At 46.9% G+C, this 18,758-nt stretch overlaps 3 protein-coding genes across 3 annotated transcripts in view; 1 reads left to right on the top strand and 2 right to left on the bottom strand.

Moving 5' to 3' along the window:
* Positions 1-85: 85 nt before the first annotated feature.
* LOC130371572 (L-seryl-tRNA(Sec) kinase-like) lies at positions 86-3,350 on the bottom strand. The gene is made up of 6 exons (XM_056577398.1): positions 3,022-3,350; positions 2,523-2,778; positions 2,225-2,426; positions 2,036-2,114; positions 1,805-1,898; positions 86-996 (listed from the first exon to the last, which is right to left on the bottom strand). Exons 1-6 carry the CDS (start codon positions 3,220-3,222, stop codon positions 785-787), a joined length of 1,044 nt encoding a protein of 347 aa, XP_056433373.1. The 5' UTR covers positions 3,223-3,350; the 3' UTR covers positions 86-784.
* A 57-nt stretch (positions 3,351-3,407) lies between these two features.
* zgc:174164 (uncharacterized protein LOC570656 homolog) lies at positions 3,408-13,976 on the bottom strand. The gene is made up of 22 exons (XM_056577390.1): positions 13,784-13,976; positions 13,464-13,570; positions 13,283-13,359; positions 13,117-13,192; positions 12,925-13,001; positions 10,990-11,182; positions 10,790-10,852; positions 10,560-10,631; positions 10,286-10,455; positions 10,036-10,126; positions 9,591-9,721; positions 9,052-9,217; positions 8,543-8,632; positions 7,738-7,933; positions 7,205-7,310; positions 5,920-6,100; positions 5,271-5,357; positions 4,974-5,079; positions 4,447-4,597; positions 4,225-4,315; positions 3,982-4,016; positions 3,408-3,882 (listed from the first exon to the last, which is right to left on the bottom strand). The coding sequence occupies exons 1-22, from the start codon at positions 13,848-13,850 to the stop codon at positions 3,687-3,689; spliced, it is 2,529 nt and encodes an 842-aa protein (XP_056433365.1). The 5' UTR covers positions 13,851-13,976; the 3' UTR covers positions 3,408-3,686.
* Positions 13,977-16,633: 2,657 nt separating this feature from the next.
* Positions 16,634-18,758, top strand: part of LOC130371737 (poly(ADP-ribose) glycohydrolase-like) — a 30,846-nt gene continuing 28,721 nt past the window's right edge. The window contains exons 1-4 of the mRNA XM_056577597.1: positions 16,634-17,004; positions 17,117-17,205; positions 17,306-18,006; positions 18,388-18,510. Coding sequence (XP_056433572.1) covers positions 16,856-17,004; positions 17,117-17,205; positions 17,306-18,006; positions 18,388-18,510 — 1,062 coding nt within the window. The 5' untranslated portion in view covers positions 16,634-16,855. The remainder of the gene's footprint in view (positions 17,005-17,116; positions 17,206-17,305; positions 18,007-18,387; positions 18,511-18,758) is intronic.

Below are 18,758 nucleotides of genomic sequence, written 5' to 3'. Positions count from 1 at the left end.
TAGAGGTGTTTAGTTTCCATGCCAACCATGTTATGTCTACACACCCAATCGAAACTCCTCATTCTGTGTAAATGAAGACACCATAAACACTGCCCTCTAGTGGTCGTACTTGGTTAAAGCACAAACAACCTTTTATTGATTGATCCATTTAAGTCAGAACGGAACTTTGTCAAGTTTAAGTTTAACCGATGAGAATAATCAAACAAACCATACACAAGCAGAATCATCAGCAGCCATTAGGAGCCCAGTTGGGGGGCCCTTGAAGGTGCAGTTAGAGGGGGGGGGTGGGGCCCCCTTGTGTGTGAAGGGTCCATAGTTCCTCAGTGGCCCCCCAGTGTCTGCAGGGTCCATAGTTCCTCAGGGGCCCCTCTGTCTGCAGGGTCCATAGTTCCTCAGGGGCCCCCCAGTGTCTGCAGGGTCCATAGTTCCTCAGGGGCCCCCCAGTGTCCATAGTTCCTCAGGGGCCCCCCAGTGTCTGCAGGGTCCATAGTTCCTCAGGGGCCCCCCAGTGTCTGCAGGGTCCATAGTTCCTCAGGGGCCCCCAGTGTCTGCAGGATCCATAGTTCCTCAGGGGCCCCCAGTGTCTGCAGGATCCATAGTTCCTCAGGGGCCCCCCAGTCTCTGCAGGGTCCATAGTTCCTCAGGGGCCCCCAGTGTCTGCAGGATCCATAGTTCCTCAGGGGCCCCCAGTCTCTGCAGGGTCCATAGTTCCTCAGGGCCCCCCCAGTCTCTGCAGGGCCCATAGTCCTAACCTTAGGACCTACTGGTCAACATTCCAGTGTCGTTATTTTTCACGAAACCTTGACAAAGTTTCCCGTATTTCCCTGTCGAAAGCAGCCACTGCAGCGCTCACCACCCGCTCCACGTCTATATCCTCTCCTTCCACCGCCGCCCGCTCCTGAACGTAGTGTGTTCGCAGGTCATGCAGAAACCTTCCCTTCGATTGGTTCAGCTCACTCGCCAAACCCCTCATTTGTTCTGGTGAGGCTTCATCATCTATAGCCGGGTGGGGGACAGAGAAGGATGAACAACTTTCAAACCACTAAGTTCACTCTCTCTGTGGTCTGTGTGATGAAATGGGCAACATTAGGAGTCTGATGTTTTAGTTTAGACTTCTTTGAAGGCGAGAAAAGTGAGTTGAGAGAGATGGAACGACGTGGAGCAGCCGACCAAAGGATGGAATCTATACCAGTGGTCGCTGAGGCCTTTTGACCTAGGTGGGTGACAGACTAATGCCGCTTTTCCACCGCACATGTAGCTCGACTCGACCCGACTCGACACGATAGCAGCACGGGTCGTTTTCCACCGCAAATAGTACCTCCTGGACGTGGGCGGGGCCGGCTGCGCGAAAGGGCCATGAGGTATTTTTGTACGCGACGCAAACAACACCTACGCAACCCACACATGGACAGAACCCACATAACAACAATGGAGGACATCGATAACATTACTAATATTAGCTGGCATGTTGAAGAAGTTGAAGAAGTGGAATATGTTGGCTGCGGCGCTGCTATGGCTGTTACCAGCATGGTTGCCATGTCGCTCTCGTGACTTCGTCACACTCTCTGGCCAATCAGTGGCCGGCCGTCTGCCGACGTCACCTTTTAGCATCGGCTCAGCTCGCTTGGAACCTAGAGCGAGGCGGTACTAAAAAAAGCAGCCACTTCAGGTACCAGATACCATGTTTTCGCGGTGGAAACGCAAAGAGTCGAGTCGAGTCGAGCTGGTACCATGCAGTGGAAAAGCGGCATAAGACTAACCCTGATGTTTTGGCTTTTCCTTTGGGTTTGTGTTAACGCCCTACCTCTGGCGCTCTTCATGGCTGCCGAGACCAGCCGCCTGCTGGCCTGGTCCGCCTGGTGGAGCACGCTGAGGGCACACCTCACACGGTCCCTCTCCTGCCCACCAACACACAGGGGGGGGGGGGGGGGGAGCTGCCATTGGCCAAGGGCGACGTAATGCAACACTTTGATCGACCAGTCAGGGGGTCCTGAAGGCAAGGCCTAAGACCCTGAAGGAGGGAGTAGGGTCTTACCTTTTGCTCCGTGTTCTCCTCCTGCACTTGGAACAAGGGGTTGCTGAAGGCGTGGGTTATCAACTCCATCCACCTGCGACTGGGCGTTCACACGGGAAGAAAGAACAGGTGACGAATATATGACACGTGCACAGTAAGATCCCAGTGTGTAAAGCGTGTTCATGCTTGTTTAAAAAGGCATTGCCTCACATGTCCACTTCAGACAAACGCTCAGAGTTGTTGAGTGTGATGCTGTTTCCCTCCCACGTGTTCTTCTGTGGGTTCGGAGGCTCCAAACGCTTAGCCATCTCCAGGATTAAATTGGTCGGCAGAGGGTGGGATCTTTTACTGTTGCGGCTCGTGCACGACTCCACAGAGCAGTCTAGGAACACCTGGCAGAAGCCGAGGGAATCTGCAATGCACAGGTGGATGCACATTTAACGTCAACAAAGGGATTAGTGCAGTGTCCAGCACATCTTTTGGTCACCCTTCAAAACAGAGCGCTTACACTTTCTTGCGAGCTGGAACACTTCATATCTCATGCTAGGATAGTAGAAGTTGTCGTCCAGCAGTAGGAGTATAGGCGAGGAATGGTCGTCTGCCGAGCTGTTGACACGCTGCTCCAGTAATGTTTGTACGCCCCGTCTCCACGCCTCCAAGTTTATCCCACTGGGGTCGGGTGGATCCGACAAAACGTTGGGGTTCCTCAAGAAGTTTTCAATGCATTGTAGCAGTGATTGTCTGTACAGCTTCCATTCAGTTTGCTGGAAAATATGTAAGGCATTTCATAGTGTCGTGTTACAGGCAGTTGCAGTTGCAGTGTGTGTGTGTGTGTGTGTGTGTGTGTGTGTGTGTGTGTGTGTGTAAGTGTGTGCGTGCGTGTAGAATTACAAAACGACATAGATTCAAATACAAATTTCAAACAGAACACATTTTTGATTAAAACTAATCGAAAACATAGCGCATGCATATTGATGTAACACGTCGAGGAAATATAGCACAATTACCGCCTGCATGTTATCCTCCAATACTTTAACATCAAAAGCATACTGAGGTATTAACTCATCATAATGCATCACAGTGGACCTCCATCCTCGCTCAGCAGCCAGGTTGGTTACTGTGCGGGCCAGCGTGGACTTTCCTGCAGCAGGGAGACCGCAGAGCACGCACACACACACCGGTGGACTCTGGAGATGTTGCGAATCCATTTAACGTATCATTTCCATAACTTCACAGGACAGAAGAAATTAAACATAATGGACCAAGTGAAACTTCCGTGTACTGTGATGGCAGCTTCTTCTTCAGCGTTATATATTATAGGATTATACATTGCTTTACTGCCGCCTAGTGGAAGTAATGTGCCAACGATTTGATAAAAAAAAGAATGCACACTATATTCAATAGATAACTTTATTTAATCCACGAACACAAATAACATTTAATAAGCATAAAAAAAGCGTTCAATAAAATACAATCTTTTTAACATTTGTGTGGGATGTCTCAAATACCCATTCTGATATTGCGGTTCAAGAAAATGGGGGTTTATCCAATACTTCTCAAACATAAAATATACAACCGATTATTCTTCTTCAGGTTTCGAGAATAAGTCAATTTAGAAGTCAATTTTCATACATGGTTTGTGAAGAACATAAACTAAAAACCACCAGTCGGGTCAGTTTGGTGGTTGCTGGGGTCTGATGGGTCTAGGGACCCCAGGGCCCTGTTGGGGTACGGGCCTAGGGACTCCGGGGCCCTGGGGAGGTGCGGGTCTAGGGACTGACGGAGGAACCGATGGAGGAACCGACTGAGGAACCGGCGCTGCAGTATCTACTCCGTCATTCCAGTAATTCAGTTCTCCGAACCTGAACCTATAATTGAACGGGTGGAAATTCAGTTAAAATTAACAAACCTTTGAATAGAATAGAATAATTTGGAGGGATCGATGGAAGCTTTTAACTGGTTCATACCCAGGGGTCGCAGGTATAGCTTTGTGCTCTGGGGGCTGGAGTTTGCAATTGACAAAAACAGAAAAAAAAAAAAACTTTTAGTTTCTGAATGTTAAAGCTCTTAACATTATTAACTAATAAAAAAAAAATCACACACACACACACACACACACACACACACACACACACACACACACACACACACACACACACACACACCCCCTTGCATAGTATTTATGGATGAAGAAGTCCTTTTTTCGTTACCATGTCTGCTGGGGTTTGCCTGTGGGGTTGGGCCACAGTACTCGCCGGAATACTGATATTTGTTTGATCATTTCCACGAGCATTTGGTGGCCTGGGAATATAAGAAAAACAATCATCGGGAAAGCCGCATCAAAATAGTTAGCAAGCAATGACCACAAATGAAATAAAATACAATAAAATGAAATAAAGGATGACAAAGCACGAACAGGCATTTCCACCCACCTGTTGTTGTTTTTGCTGCCGGGTTTCGTCGCCTTCATGCAGGCGGTCAGTGAACCCCGCCGGAAGTTGTAGAGCAGAAGCAGTGTGATGAGGATCAGCACTGGTACGACCAGCAGGAAGAAGATGAGGAGCCCGTCCCTTAGGGAGTAGTCTGACACGGGGAGCACGAGAGAGAGAGGTGGATCACAACGGACAGGGGAAACCATGACACACTTTCTTAGTCAGCTAGCTGCATTTGTCGTTGGATACGGTTCACACAAGGTGGTTTCAGTCTGCCTGAAAGATGTAAACATTGTATGGAAAATAAAATGCGTATAAACATAACAAATGCGTTATTCAGTGTTAGTTAATCAGCTTACAATGCCTTAAAAGTTGTAGGCAAAGGCTTATTTCCCAATAACAAACATAGCATCAACAATACGTTTCACAGCAGGCAATTTGCAAGTCAGAAACTCAAGTAAGAAAGTATAAAATATGTATTGTTACCAAAACCGTCTAGCAGACATCAAGGTCAAGGTAACACCCACCTATCGCAGCAGGCCCACTGTTGACACTCCCCCCGCTCCCTGACCTATCACAGCTGGGGTGGGCCCACCCCTTATCACAGTGGCAGTCTCCCAGGTTGTCACAAACCTGCAGGCAAAAGACACAAGAACCAGATATGACCATCAGAAATAGTTCTGCTTCATACATACAACTGCAAAATGGCCACAAAGTTTCTGCATCTTTAGTTCTGCATCTTTAAGTTCTGCATCTTTATCATCACAAACAATGTGGTGGGCGACACGCTATTTCGGCACAAAGTACAGTTCGCAGCCACTGACCCCGTTGCCGTTACAGGTGGTCTGGGCGTCACAATCCAGGTTCGGCAGCAGAGCAGTAGCATTCACACACTTGAAGTCCATACAGGCCTGGGAGAAAAGAGGACAGAGGAACCAATGTTTTTTTTATGGTGGTTTGAGGCTCAGGAGTTGTGTGTTGATTTTTATTGTAATCAAATATTTGTATCATTATTTCGATTCGTCATCACCATCATAAAGTAAGCCCTTAAGTGCCCTGCACTTGTCAGAGAACATTCTCTCCCACACACCCACACACACACACCCACACCCACACACACACACACACAGGATGATGTCATCGCTCCAACACCAGGCAGCCCGTGCAGACGTATCGCACACTTTGACAGAATCCTTCAGTCTCCAGTCAGAGAGACCCAGTACACCAGTCCAATAGTTTCATCCAGAACCAGCCGGACACCCAGACCAAACCATCATTTTGGCACAATAACATAGGGTTACCAACATAGTGTATGGTCCTTCCTGCACTATCATTAAACACGGTCGTGTCTCCCCACACACACACACACACACACACACACACACACACACACACACACACACACACACACACACACACACACACACACACACACACACACACACACACACACACACACACACACACACACACCTTTCCTGGAGAACAGGGGCTACCGGGGTTAACGTAGGCAGGGTCCACCACGTCCGGCCCCAGGTTGAAGTCGGCGTTCACGCATTTGAACTCGCCCACCATCGTGTTGGACAGGGAGCCGCCGAGTGGCGGCTTGTTGGCGTCCACGTTGGTACACTGCACCTTCCCACACATGACGTTGCTGCAGCATAATAATAATAATAACATAATAATTCGTTGAATTTAGCGCTTGTTCCTTTCTGGAAACTCAAAGCGCTTACAGTGAACGAGGGTCCTCACTAACCACCAGCAGTGTGCAGCACCCACTGGGGTGATGCACGGCAGCCAATCGGCACCAGAACACTCACCCCAAACCAGCTTGAGGTGGCTACTGAGGGAATTAAGGAATCTGCCCACTTGCCAAGTATACAGGGGGATGATTACCCTGGTTGGGCAGTTTTAGCCAGGACGCCGGGGAAACCCCTTCTCTTTGCGATAATTGCCCTGGGATCTTTTATGACCTCAGTAAGTCAGGACCTCGGTTTTACGTCTCCTCCGAAGGACGGAACCAGTCAAAGAGGCAGAATTATTTTTTCTTACCAGTGCAGCTTATTTATGCCGCTTTTCCACTGCATGGTACCAGCTCGACACGACTCGACTCGACTCGACTCAGCTCGCCTTTTTTGCGTTTCCACCGCGATCTAGTACCTCAAGTGGCTGCTTTTTCTAGTACCGCCTCGCTCTAGGTTCCAAGCGGCTGAGCCGATGCTAAAAGGTGACGTCGGCAGACGGCCGGCCACTGATTGGCCAGAGAGTGTGACGAAGTCACGAGAGCGACATGGCAACCATGCTGGTAACGATAGAACAGCCATAGTAGCGCCGCAGCCAACATATTCCACTTCTTCAACATGCCAGCTAATAATACGAACACGAATACCATCGCATCGATGTTCTCCATTGTTGTTATGTGGGTTCTGTCCATGTGTGGGTTACGTAGGTGTTGTTTGCGTCGCGTACAAAAATACGTCACGGCCCTTTCGCGCAGACGACCCCGCCCACGTCCCGGAGGTACTATTTGCGGTGGAAAAGCACCCGCGCTGCTACCGTGTCGAGTCGTGTCGAGTCGTGTCGTGTCGAGTTGAGCTACATGTGCGGTGGAAAAGCGGCATTACATTACATAGCGTGTCAAGTCTACGCTAGTGGGCAGTAGAAATCAAATATGCTGTGCCAGCTGTTGTACAGGTCAGGTTTTTACAAAGTATTACTCGTTTGTCATTGGGGTGGCGACAGCGAGCAGAATACTCACTCTGTGCTGCATTTGACGGCTTGGCCTCGAGCATATCCACAGTTCCCAAACTTATCTCCCCTCACATTTGCATGAGAGTAACATTCATCGGCCGCCTTTCGTGCCTCTGTCCAAAACATAAATAGATAAAATGATATTATTTATTTGTTAAACATTGCAACAGGTGTGTAACTTCAACACACACTAGGCGTGGACATGTTTGTTTAAGCTTGTAAAGACAATGCAATCTAGTGATATTTAGTCGAACAGGCGTTACATACAACGATGCCATCAAACTGGTTATCGCTGTGGATAAGCAGCCAAGGGACTTTCATCCAAAGCTACCAACAATAGGTACATTTGTCAGAAGAAAGAGAAACAACAATATATCGCTGTCGGTAAACGGTGGATGTTCATTGAAACAAGTGCCAAGCACTTACAATTGCTAGGTTAACCCATTCACTGTAGGGTTAGGTTATACATGTTGTATGTTAGTTGTATATGGCTTGTCCTATAATGTACCGAGACGTAGCGGGTTTGAGGCACTAACGTACCTGGCTCAAAGAGAACCCGGCACTGGGAGTCGTAGGTCTGGCACCGCCCTTCGTAGCAGTAGGCGGAGGCGTCCTCACAGCTCAGACCGTCCATGACGTAGAAGTCTTCGGGGCAGAAGCCGCTGTTTCCGCGGCAGTACTCTGGAAGGTCGCAGGCGTTGACGGAGTCGCGACACAGCGTCCCCGCCACTCTGACCTTGAAGCGGGAGAAGAGACACCGAAATGAGGAACTGTGAAGTGTAGCGCACACACACACACACACACACACACACACACACACACACACACACACACACACACACACACACACACACACACACACACACACACACACACACACACACACACACACACACACACACACACACACACACACACACGACTGGGATATCGCTACCTGGGTATTTTAAAGCGCACACTAAAGAAAACACACGCAATACGAGATGCATATCTGCAGTGTGATGCCTAGACAACTAAAAGTGTGCTAGAAAGTACGACACACACACACACACACACACACACACACACACACACACACACACACACACACACACACACACACACACACACACACACACACACACACACACACACACACACACACACACACACACACACACACACACACGATTATTCCTGTCAAACGCATACGATTCCAAATATGTTCACAGAATATTTTTACGACGCATGAACGCACGCGTTATTACAACGCATGAAATGTCGTTTTCAGCAAACACCAAAAGTACAGGTGGCAGTGTTTCCCCGGTACAGGAGCGCTGCGCTACACGGAGCCAGGCAGCCTCACCTGGCAGTTGTTGCAGCAGAGCCCGTCAGCACAGGAGGAACCAGCGGAGAACCTGCAGGTCGCCGCGTCACAGCATCTATTGTTGCACTCCTGAGGGACGCAAACACACAGACCAACACTGGTGTCACACAACGAATCAACATGCACACACACACGTATATAGATTAATTCTAAGTATTGGTTACGGAGTACAGAACAATTTATGGATTAGCTCTGTGAAGTTATGATTCACGTTAAATTTTTCCATCGGCGTGTCTAACATGATTCTGCGAAACGGCGTTAAACATCGGTAGAGCGCTCAGGGAAGGAGTTCCAGTTCCTCAGGAAACAAAGAGCGCCACAGTCTGTCACGAGCGCCTCTCCGATTGGCTAGAGGTTTTTGAACAACACGCCCATATTCTGAGATTCGCAAAAATCAGTTGCCGCCCCCGCCTTGGCCAAACACAACACGAATTGCGAAACACAAACAGGGAATATCAGAATGGTTTCCCCAGGCTCATGACGCCTACCTCTGGCCTCCCGCAGTCACACTGCTCCTCATCCTCCAGCAGGCCGTTGCCACACTGAGAGAGCCCCACCGAGTGGGTGGGCGGGTTCTTCAAACACAGACCGCCGCCATTGCGAACCAACGCCTCAAAGTCGTCTGCACTACAGGTGCTGAAGTTGGTGGATCCTCTTCAAGGTCAAAGAGAGAAAAAAATATATTTATATAAATAATAATTATACTAATACAGTAATACATTTTGTACACTATGATATGCAACAACATTCTTCTATGCAAAGTCAAACTGAACAAATCAAACACTAACAAATGCTAAGATAAGGTGCTGTAGGTAAGATATTCACACAGAGCATTGCACTCACTATTAACTGAGAGATGGCTACCGCATTTCTAACAACACACACACACACACACACACACACACACACACACACACACACACACACACACACACACACACACACACACACACACACACACACACACACACACACACACACACACACACACACACACACACACACACACACACACTTTTATTCTTACCCCGCTGTCGCCGCCATGATGCAGCTTCCAACGCAGGGGCAGCGGCCGTTGTCGTGCTTCATGCCCAAGTTGTGACCCAGCTCATGCGCCACCACGGTTGAGATGTAGGGCAGCGTTGAGGTCTTTTGGAACTATAAGAACAGACCCCGACCCAATTTCATATCATAATGAAGGAGTTGATCAGCCTTAAGTAACAATTGGACATTTAAGAGACATAATAAAAGGAGAAACATTTTCAAAAAGTTTGGTCAGGGGGCTGTACGTTCCAAAACTTGTTTTGACATTCACGTTAGGTTTAAGTCTATTGTTCAAGAGAAACAGTCGCCACAGCAGCAGGTCGTAAATAATGCAGACGGGCATCGGTTTCAAGGCCGAAGCTCAACACGGCAAAATGCCACCGGTGACAAAATGGGACGACCAACGAGAGAAAAACCCGTGAACCAACCACATTGATCCCTCCAGCTGATGCTGCCGAACAGACAGTGCTCACAAAGGCCATGCCCAGGACGCCCCCTTCGTACACACGCGGTAGACCCCTGAGAAACGAAACAACACCATCAGAAAAGGTGACTGAAATATTGGTTCACAACCCACAGAACAAGGTTATGCATCCGCATTCTGTCGCCCTGGTTGTTACCGAAGCATACCCCTGACCTTTCAAAAGAACAGGTTTGGCAGGACGAGCGAGCACTCACACAATGAGTTGGGCCACATCATGCTGGATTCTTGGCAACAAATCAGTCTTCCTCCACTGGACGAAGCCGGTCAACACCTCTGGGGCTGAGAGCTCCACGTTAAAGGGGTTCTCTACTATGAAGATCTCCAGGCCCACCAGCGCCACTCGGATGTTCAACTGCTTGTAATACTGGAATGGGTGGAGTTTAAATTAACAGTGGGCTACAGCGTTGATCAAAGGAACCCTGGGAAGTAAACGATGACGTAGGACAGGGTTGGTTTCGTTTCCCTCACCCCGTCCAGCAGGTTAGCCATTTCCACCATCTCTTCAGTCACCGCCGTCTCATTACTCTGCTTTATTTGATACTGTAAATATTAAAAAGGAAAGTACGGTATCACTGTTATAATTCTTTTATAGGGGGCAAAGTCTAAAATGACTATAAATCCCTTCAAGAAATTTACATCATCAAAATGATACCATAAAAAAAAAAGAGCGAAACGTGTAAGCCAACTGCCAGTCTCACCCTGAGATTATCCACCACCAACACCAACTCCACAAATCTGGTGTCAGGCAGATTTCTTCTCCGCTGTGAGGACGAATCAAACAGAAGAAAATGGAACCTCCAACCCCCACGAAATTGTACGTCTTGATAAATATGGACCTGACAAACATTGACATTCTGCACAGTGGATTCAAAATGACGGGGGGGCAGAGACATCTTACCCGCAGGAGTGAGGTCAACGTGTGGCCCGGGTCAAAGGGCGAAGGTCGTCCCTGCGCCGGCGTCTCATTGGCCACTCCGCAGACGCCGTCACCTGACGCCACATCCTCCAGAGGGTAGAGGTGGTGCTCGTTGGACGTGGAGTGTGGAACCGGTTCTAACCCAAAACTCTCGTTGAGCAGGACGATCACACCCCTTGGGAGAGAGAGAATGAAACAAAGCAGAGGTTGAGAGAGCGGATTATTTCGACTGTTAAAGAGGGTTACTCCCAGAAGGAACATGGTGACTGCATGTGGCAAGGGCGGAGGACGATCACACCCCCTGGGAGAGAGAGTATGAAACAAAGCAGAGGTTGAGAGAGCGGTTTATTTCTACTGTTAAAGAGGGTTACTCCCAGAAGGAACATGGTGACTGCATGGGGCTGGGGCGTAGGAACCGGGGGGTGACGGAGGTGACGTGTCCCCTCCAATTTTCGAGACAGGCGCATTTGTCCCACCCAAAAATTATACCGCAAAATATCCAATTTTTTAAATATTTTACTCACTTGCTTTTATTTTGAAAGCGCAACACAGCGTCTTGCCACCGTCCCCGTGGATGGCGTTGTATGCCCCCCAAGGAGCCTTTAAGGCAGCGCGCAGGGTTGGGGGCGGTTGGGGGTTAAGGCCTTCAGGCTGGAAACGCATTCGAATTGCTGCCTAGAAGGCTAAGTTGGGGGCGTAAAGCCTGATTTCCACCGGGGACGTAAGCACCGCGGAACGGCTGCGCCGCGGTCACCGCTGCTGATCACTGCCGCTCTAATCGGGTGATCTCGCGATCTCGCGTGAATACAGCTGTCTCGCAATGCCGCGCTACGCTGCCGAATCCCCTCAACGGCTCAGACTGTTTGAGACGCGGGTGTCTTCAGCTAACGCGACAAGTTAGAGCCGTTAAGATGAAAAGACAGCAACAGCGCAGTTTAAATGATTTCTTTCTCCAGGGGAAGAAAAAATAAAAAGGAAATGTGAGTTGGTCATAATTTTATCCAGAAGGATAATTATATTTTCAGACTAACGTTAGAGTTGTTGATGTTAAGATGATGGTGCGATTCAACATCTAACTAGTACACTCTTGCTAGGTAAAAGTTGTTATTATGAACGTTACTAGCCATCGTCGATGAAATTGTGGGAACTTGCAAAAATTGCGGGAACTTGCGAAAAAAAAATCTGCTTTTTGATGACGTTCACGTCGCATAATTACGTCACTTCATAACGTTCCCATGGCAACAGGGGGAAATGGCTTCTCTTGTGTGAAGTAAACGCAACATTTTTCAACATTCTTCTAAGATATATGTGACTTTTCTCTGTGAACCATTAACGGATCTGTCAGGTTTCCGATATGTGTCCCCTCCAATCTTAAACTCGTTCCTACGCCCCTGGTATGTGGGTAGATTTGCCTAAAAGAACGTGGGTATGGCTGGAGACCAATTTGGAGGTTTTACCTGCCGAGCAGGAACTAAAACACAGGTAGCCTGGCTAAAGATAGGATGTCTGGCCTCAATCCAACGGAATTTCTACAGTCAAGCCTACCTGAACCTTAAAAATTAAGGTGCTTTAGTTAACATTTAAGAGCTATTGTTCTAGTGCTATTTTTTTCAAATGCCACAGCTATCCGTCAGCTATCAGTGAGTGAGGTGCTCTGTGAGAATATCAGTTTTAAGGTGACGGTGCCTGTCTCTGTATGAGCCAATTTATATTTTAGACTGCTTCCGGCTTGTTTACAATCTCTCTTCCCTGATATGTTCGGGGAATCCATCTTGCCTGTCAATCACAGGTGCGTGAAATGCAACACATTCTCAAGGCAGAAAAACAAAAGGGACAGAGCAGACAGGATGACACACACACTTTCATGGAGGAGTATTCACACAACCCTTGATGTAAAAGCAACAGGGAGAACCAGACCTTAGGCCGGAGCAGGTGCTGAGTAGGACTAGTGAGTCCTCGTACCCATCCACATGGCCATGGTAGTAGCAGTGAACCTGCAGGACACAGACCTGTGTCAGTTCATTCAAACCAACGCTGGTGTGCACACACACACACACAAGAAAATAACCATATCACTGAAACATTCATTCCATAGGCCTGCCTACTCACATGGTTTGTTCGTGTAGACTTGGAATAGCCACCACTGTGATGGGAATACTGCACAAATCTTTTGGAGATAAAGTCTCTGAAAAATGGGCAAGAAAGAGATATATAACGTCAAAATGTATGTTTATATGATTCGATTTGGGAGATCTACTGTGGCTAAACACGTTACCTATTTTGTTTCAGCAGAAGGAGGTTTTTTCTGTTGTTGATATCAAGTTCGTAAGAAATCGTTTCCATTTCGTTGCTCTGAAAATATTGTACATGTTGACATAATAAAGCATATGCCCATGACTGGGAGTTTACAGAAAACAATTATATTTTTCTAACATGAATATCAACTAAAAAACAACCTCTGTCGAGTCAAATGATCTGTTAGCACTCCTTTTCCATCGATGTAATAGATGGGGGTACACCACGGTGTATTTCGAATGTGTGGATGAAAAGCCATCGGAAATATCTGAAAGAAGAGATTTGAGCATTCAACTGGTAAACGTCATCGATTGTTTGCTCGAAGTTCGATGGAAACAAACTCGGCAACCAAATATAAATACGATTTTTGGATTGATAGAATCGCACTGTCAATTTGCAGTCCAAGAAACCTGTTCAAAACAACAGGCACGACGGAAGTCACTAATAACCGAACTCGGTTGACTGTAACCAAACACCTCACCTTTACTCTCCGCTCCCGATGGACCGCAAAGGAAGAACAACGCGGCCACGAAACATTTGATCACCATGATCCCTGCTGTAGTTTTTGATGTGGATTTATCATCCTTGGCGGACGGTTGTGTACGGACAGGTGTGGCGGAACTCGCTCCTCTGGTCGTCGCTCAGGTACCCTCCTGGATGTGCGATGTGGGCGTGGCTTATGTTAGTGCAGGACGCCTCCACACACACACACACACACACACACACACACACACACACACACACACACACACACACACACACACACACACACACACACACACACACACACACACACACACACACACACACACACACACACACACACACACCAGAGATGGAAGTTAACTTTTTTGCCCACCAGCCACTGTGGCAGGTAGATTTAAAAATCTACCAGCCGCTCATCTTTTTTACCAGCCACTTTTTATGCGCTATATCTTTTTTTAATATATGCGTACATTTTAAACAAATTGACATGTTAACAATAAAACAACATGCATGGCTACACCATCATAAGTCAATCTAATTAGTGCCTGAATACAAATGTGTCCACAGACATGGTAACTAACGTATGATAGTAAGCATTATTGGCCCTTAACACTAATATTCACAAAAAACATTGCCTCAAAAGGCTATTGGCCTATTGGCTAGTAGAGGCATATACTTGAACTTTATACCCTGAACTTTTAAACTTTGCAAACGTGCAAAAACATAATTATATATTTATGTGGCATTCAGTCCAATGCTGGAAATATATCTGTGGCATTCAATAGGCCAATGCTGTGATAAAATATGTAAAGTATGACCAAGTGTTTATTTCTGTTCAATAGATAGAACGTTATCAATCCCCTGTGGGAGAAATTTGTTAATGTTTGTCCCTATAAAACAATAATGGTAAAAAATAAATAAATAAATAAATACACGAAGGTAACTGCGTAAGTCAAACCGTCCAATCTGAAGGCTCTAGTTATCCACGCCCCCTACTCACTTCCTCCAATGCAAAGCGAACAGAACTGAGTAGGGGAGGGCGTAGCATAACTAGTTTGCGAACGACCCAAAGAAACGCAACGCAAATACAATGACAACATGTATGAGGCTTTAATAAAATCCCGGACGATTTTTAAATTCCGTCACACATTTTTTAAAAGTGTCTCAAAAGGAAGACGATGTCTGGTTACCCTACGTACGGGAAACCCATTTGATTCCTACCTGTAACACTGTTTAATAGCGGCCCAAATTGGTGGGCGCTATCCTGGTAATTTCTCTGCGTGAGAAATAGTGTGGCGTGTGAGCGTGTGCATGGGTTGAATTGCGTGTGTCAAACGCCGAATGCGTGACTTGAGAGCCTGTTACTGGTATATTATCCCGGATGCCGGACAGTTGCAGTTCAGCAAAAGAGGCGTAGAAGAAGAAGGGATGTTGACAGTACTGGTTGTGGAACTGCACAGCGCCGTATAACGAATATTAAATATGCAAATTTGATCGGACCTTACTGGAAAGTATTACCCGACACAGTGGCGGGTGAAGTGACACAATTCACCCGCCACCATACAAATCCACCCGCAAATGGCGGGTGGCGGGTGTTAATTTCCATCCCTGACACACACACACACACACACGCACACGCACACGCACACGCACACGCACACGCACACGCACACACACACACACACACCACACACACATGCTATTCGAATAGCATAACCGCCGGGCGGCAACTGGTTCTACCGGTTATTTATTTCCTGTCGCATAAATCGAATATGCCTGGAAAAGAAAAAGGCCTATAGGCTATATTTGGTGCCGTAGGCCAACGTTGAGCAATTGACTGATGCAAATAACGATAATTATCATAATTGCAATAATATTAATGACAATAATATTCAGAAAACAATTATTATTCTTAATAATATTATCATTATCATTATAATAACTAGGGTGACCAAAACTGGACCTAATTTGAGTATAACTATGTTAAATTCTAATTCTAATGTAATCATAATGACTATTGATTCATTACCTCTCCCTCTTAATATATCCCAAAGGGTATATTTGTTCTGAGTTGTATGTTTATTTTGTGTGTAGCTATGCAGCTTCTGTTTACCCCACCAACCTCCTGTTCACAAACCATCTAGAAAGTTCCATGTGGAGCAATAAAGAAGACTACAATTAGAATATGGGTCGGTGTTATAAGCATACAATATAAGCATGAGAACAATAATAATAAACAAATATTTATATTGTAGCTATTTAAAAACACTGAGCCAAAAATATTACGTGAACACAAGGCCATCGATTATTATTAATAATAATAATAATAATAATAATAATAATAATAATAATAATAATACATTTGATTTATAACTCACTTTTCATCAACTTAATGACCTCAAAGTGCTAAAGATTGAGACTCTCTGTCTGAACTCATGCGGGAGGGAGTTGAACTTGACTCCTTCTACCAAGATGGGATCAGGATGTCAATAGAGGTGCATAAGAGGCCTTGTTACTGTGACTTCTTTTAATGTTTGGATCTTTAATCTTTGTGCATTTGGTTAACATGATGTCACCCATGATGGTCGTATATAGCAAACTCTAGTGTCGAAAAAGTGTGGAGTTCAAAGCTTGAGCAGCTTTTACTTCTTCGCCACAAGTTTGTACGATCATTCAAAAGACCCATGTTAACTTATTTCCCAGAAATTTGACCGATGGAACCAGGAGCCTCGGAGGCGGGACATTCTTCAGAGGTCTGAAGAATACTTGCGCTACGCCGGCGCAATTCATGCGTACATTTTGCGGAGTTGTAACCCGCTTGAACATCCCGAGTGACGTCGCTCATACACCAGGAAGTATTTGTTTTGGTGAAGAAGAACAACAGTTTCGTAGACACAGAAATGATCCAGGTGCTCTGAATGATGTGCGCTGTGTATGTGTCCCGTATTATCAGATATTAAATAACCATTATTTATTTGAGTGCTTTATCGTTATTGCATTTCCATGTGAAATCATAAGCTTATTGTTGTCTGGAATATATTGCATAAAGCTTAAAGCACTGCGCTGAATGCGCTGTGCTAAAGAACATTATTGTGCAAGGTGGTTAAGTGATGTTGTAGTGGACTGTATGGCCCTGAGCTTCGTTAAGTACCTGCTGAAAGGAGGACTGCCGAATCAGAATCTTTACTCTCCGGGGGTTGTAACACAAGTTATTTTGTAAGTATGCATTTCGGATCATATGCATCAGGGTCACTTTCATTATACCTGTGGACTTGTGGTGTAAGTAATATGCATATCCAAACATTTTTTGTGTGTTGTCTTTCGGCAGAATCACTTGTTTGACACACCGGGACCCAACTCCGGAAAGACTCAGGGTTAAAGTTCATGCAAAGAATTGTCCCAGGTCTTTTCTCCAAGGTAAGCTTTTGGGATTCTTTGTAGTAATCCCACTTAATATGGTTTAACCACTGAACTAGTAGGATATATTCTGAACGTACAATGATTCATGTATTTGCAGGCCTACACATACGTTTTACACTCCCGGATAATGTGACCATGGATGAAGATGGTAAAGAAACCAACAGTGAGCCGAAAATGGACGCGGGTCCCAAGAGTAGAACGGGGAGCCTGCGTGGCGTGAAAGCCCCGTTCTCCCGATACAGAATCAGCCCAAAGCAGAAGCATAAAATCAAGGGTGCGCTTCAAAATTGGCTGATCAAACCCCCAATGCCTCACGGTAGGGCCGAAGCGCAAGACGTGGACGTGGATTCCCCTGAGCGCTCGACTGCGGCTGAACGCGTGGACACTGAAGAAGAGGAAGCCCCAGCCCACGACGACGCCATGGACTGTGGGGAGGACACCCAGCCGCTGACCCCCCAGAGCCTGGAGACGGACATCGCCGCCGCCGCCGCCTCGTCCTCCTCCGAGGCCCCGCGGCGTCCGTCGAAAACGGAGGCCGAGGGAGGAAGCTGGAGAGGAAAGCCCAAAATAACGGACTTCTTCGCGGCGACGCCGTCCCCAGGCGTTCCTCCCAGGTGGGGGAGGCAGCAGAGCGGCGAGGTGTCCCCGGAGCAGGACGGCGGCTCTGCTCCGGAGGACGAGCCGGACGTCGTCACCTGGCTCGGGACGCCCATCGGCGAGCTGAGGAGGATGCCTGAGTGTGGCGGGCGTCTTCCCCGACTGAGGGCCTGCCCCGTCCAGCACTCCGTCCTGATCAGGGTGCGAGCAGCTGGTTCCTCTTTCACACTTTCACACGTTTTGTTGTTCGATCTTATTGTTCAAATGTTGATTTGTGTTAAGCACACGACTACTACGTTAGTATGACTGAGAGAAAAATATAGAAACATGTATATGTAATATGTTATAATAATACGACATATTACATGTTGCTTTTTTTTTTTTTTTTACTTTTTCGTGACCATAAACATAGCTTGCCATCCGCACCCGCATATAAATCTGGTTTCCAGATTTGTAGCAAACAAACACCCTGGTTTCCTGGTACACAGGACACCAGCTGGTAGTTTCATTGTGTCAGGCTCAGGGTTCTGACCAGATGTTTTTGTCCCTAACCCGTCGTTTCTGTTGCTCTCAATGTCCCAGACGGATCTCCTCCAGAGGGGCGAGGCTCCCGTCCCGTACCCGTCCACCTTCATGGATGTCTGGGACGACGTCCATGTGAAGATGCCTTGCTCAAAGACAAACTTGTTTCCTGTAGTGAATGAGGTATGCACAAGTCCTGCGCCACTATTTCAACACCTTTTTCTCATATCCACGGTACTCATCTAGGCCACGAAATTACCACACTGTCGGCACAGTAACCATCTCACCTAACATACTGACCGCAAATAGAACATGGTGGGTTCAACTGAGAAGCTACAGTTGGTGGCTGATGAGGTTGTGTAGAGCTGAACAGGTTATCTTAGAAATTCAAGGCGCAAAAAGTAAGCAGATCTCGGTAAGTGTCCATCTTC

The sequence above is a fragment of the Gadus chalcogrammus genome, chromosome 18 (assembly GCF_026213295.1).
Source record: "Gadus chalcogrammus isolate NIFS_2021 chromosome 18, NIFS_Gcha_1.0, whole genome shotgun sequence".
NCBI classification, from domain to species: domain Eukaryota; kingdom Metazoa; phylum Chordata; class Actinopteri; order Gadiformes; family Gadidae; genus Gadus; species Gadus chalcogrammus.
Note: the sequence above shows the minus strand (reverse complement) of the source record. Positions and strands in the feature narration are given on the sequence as shown.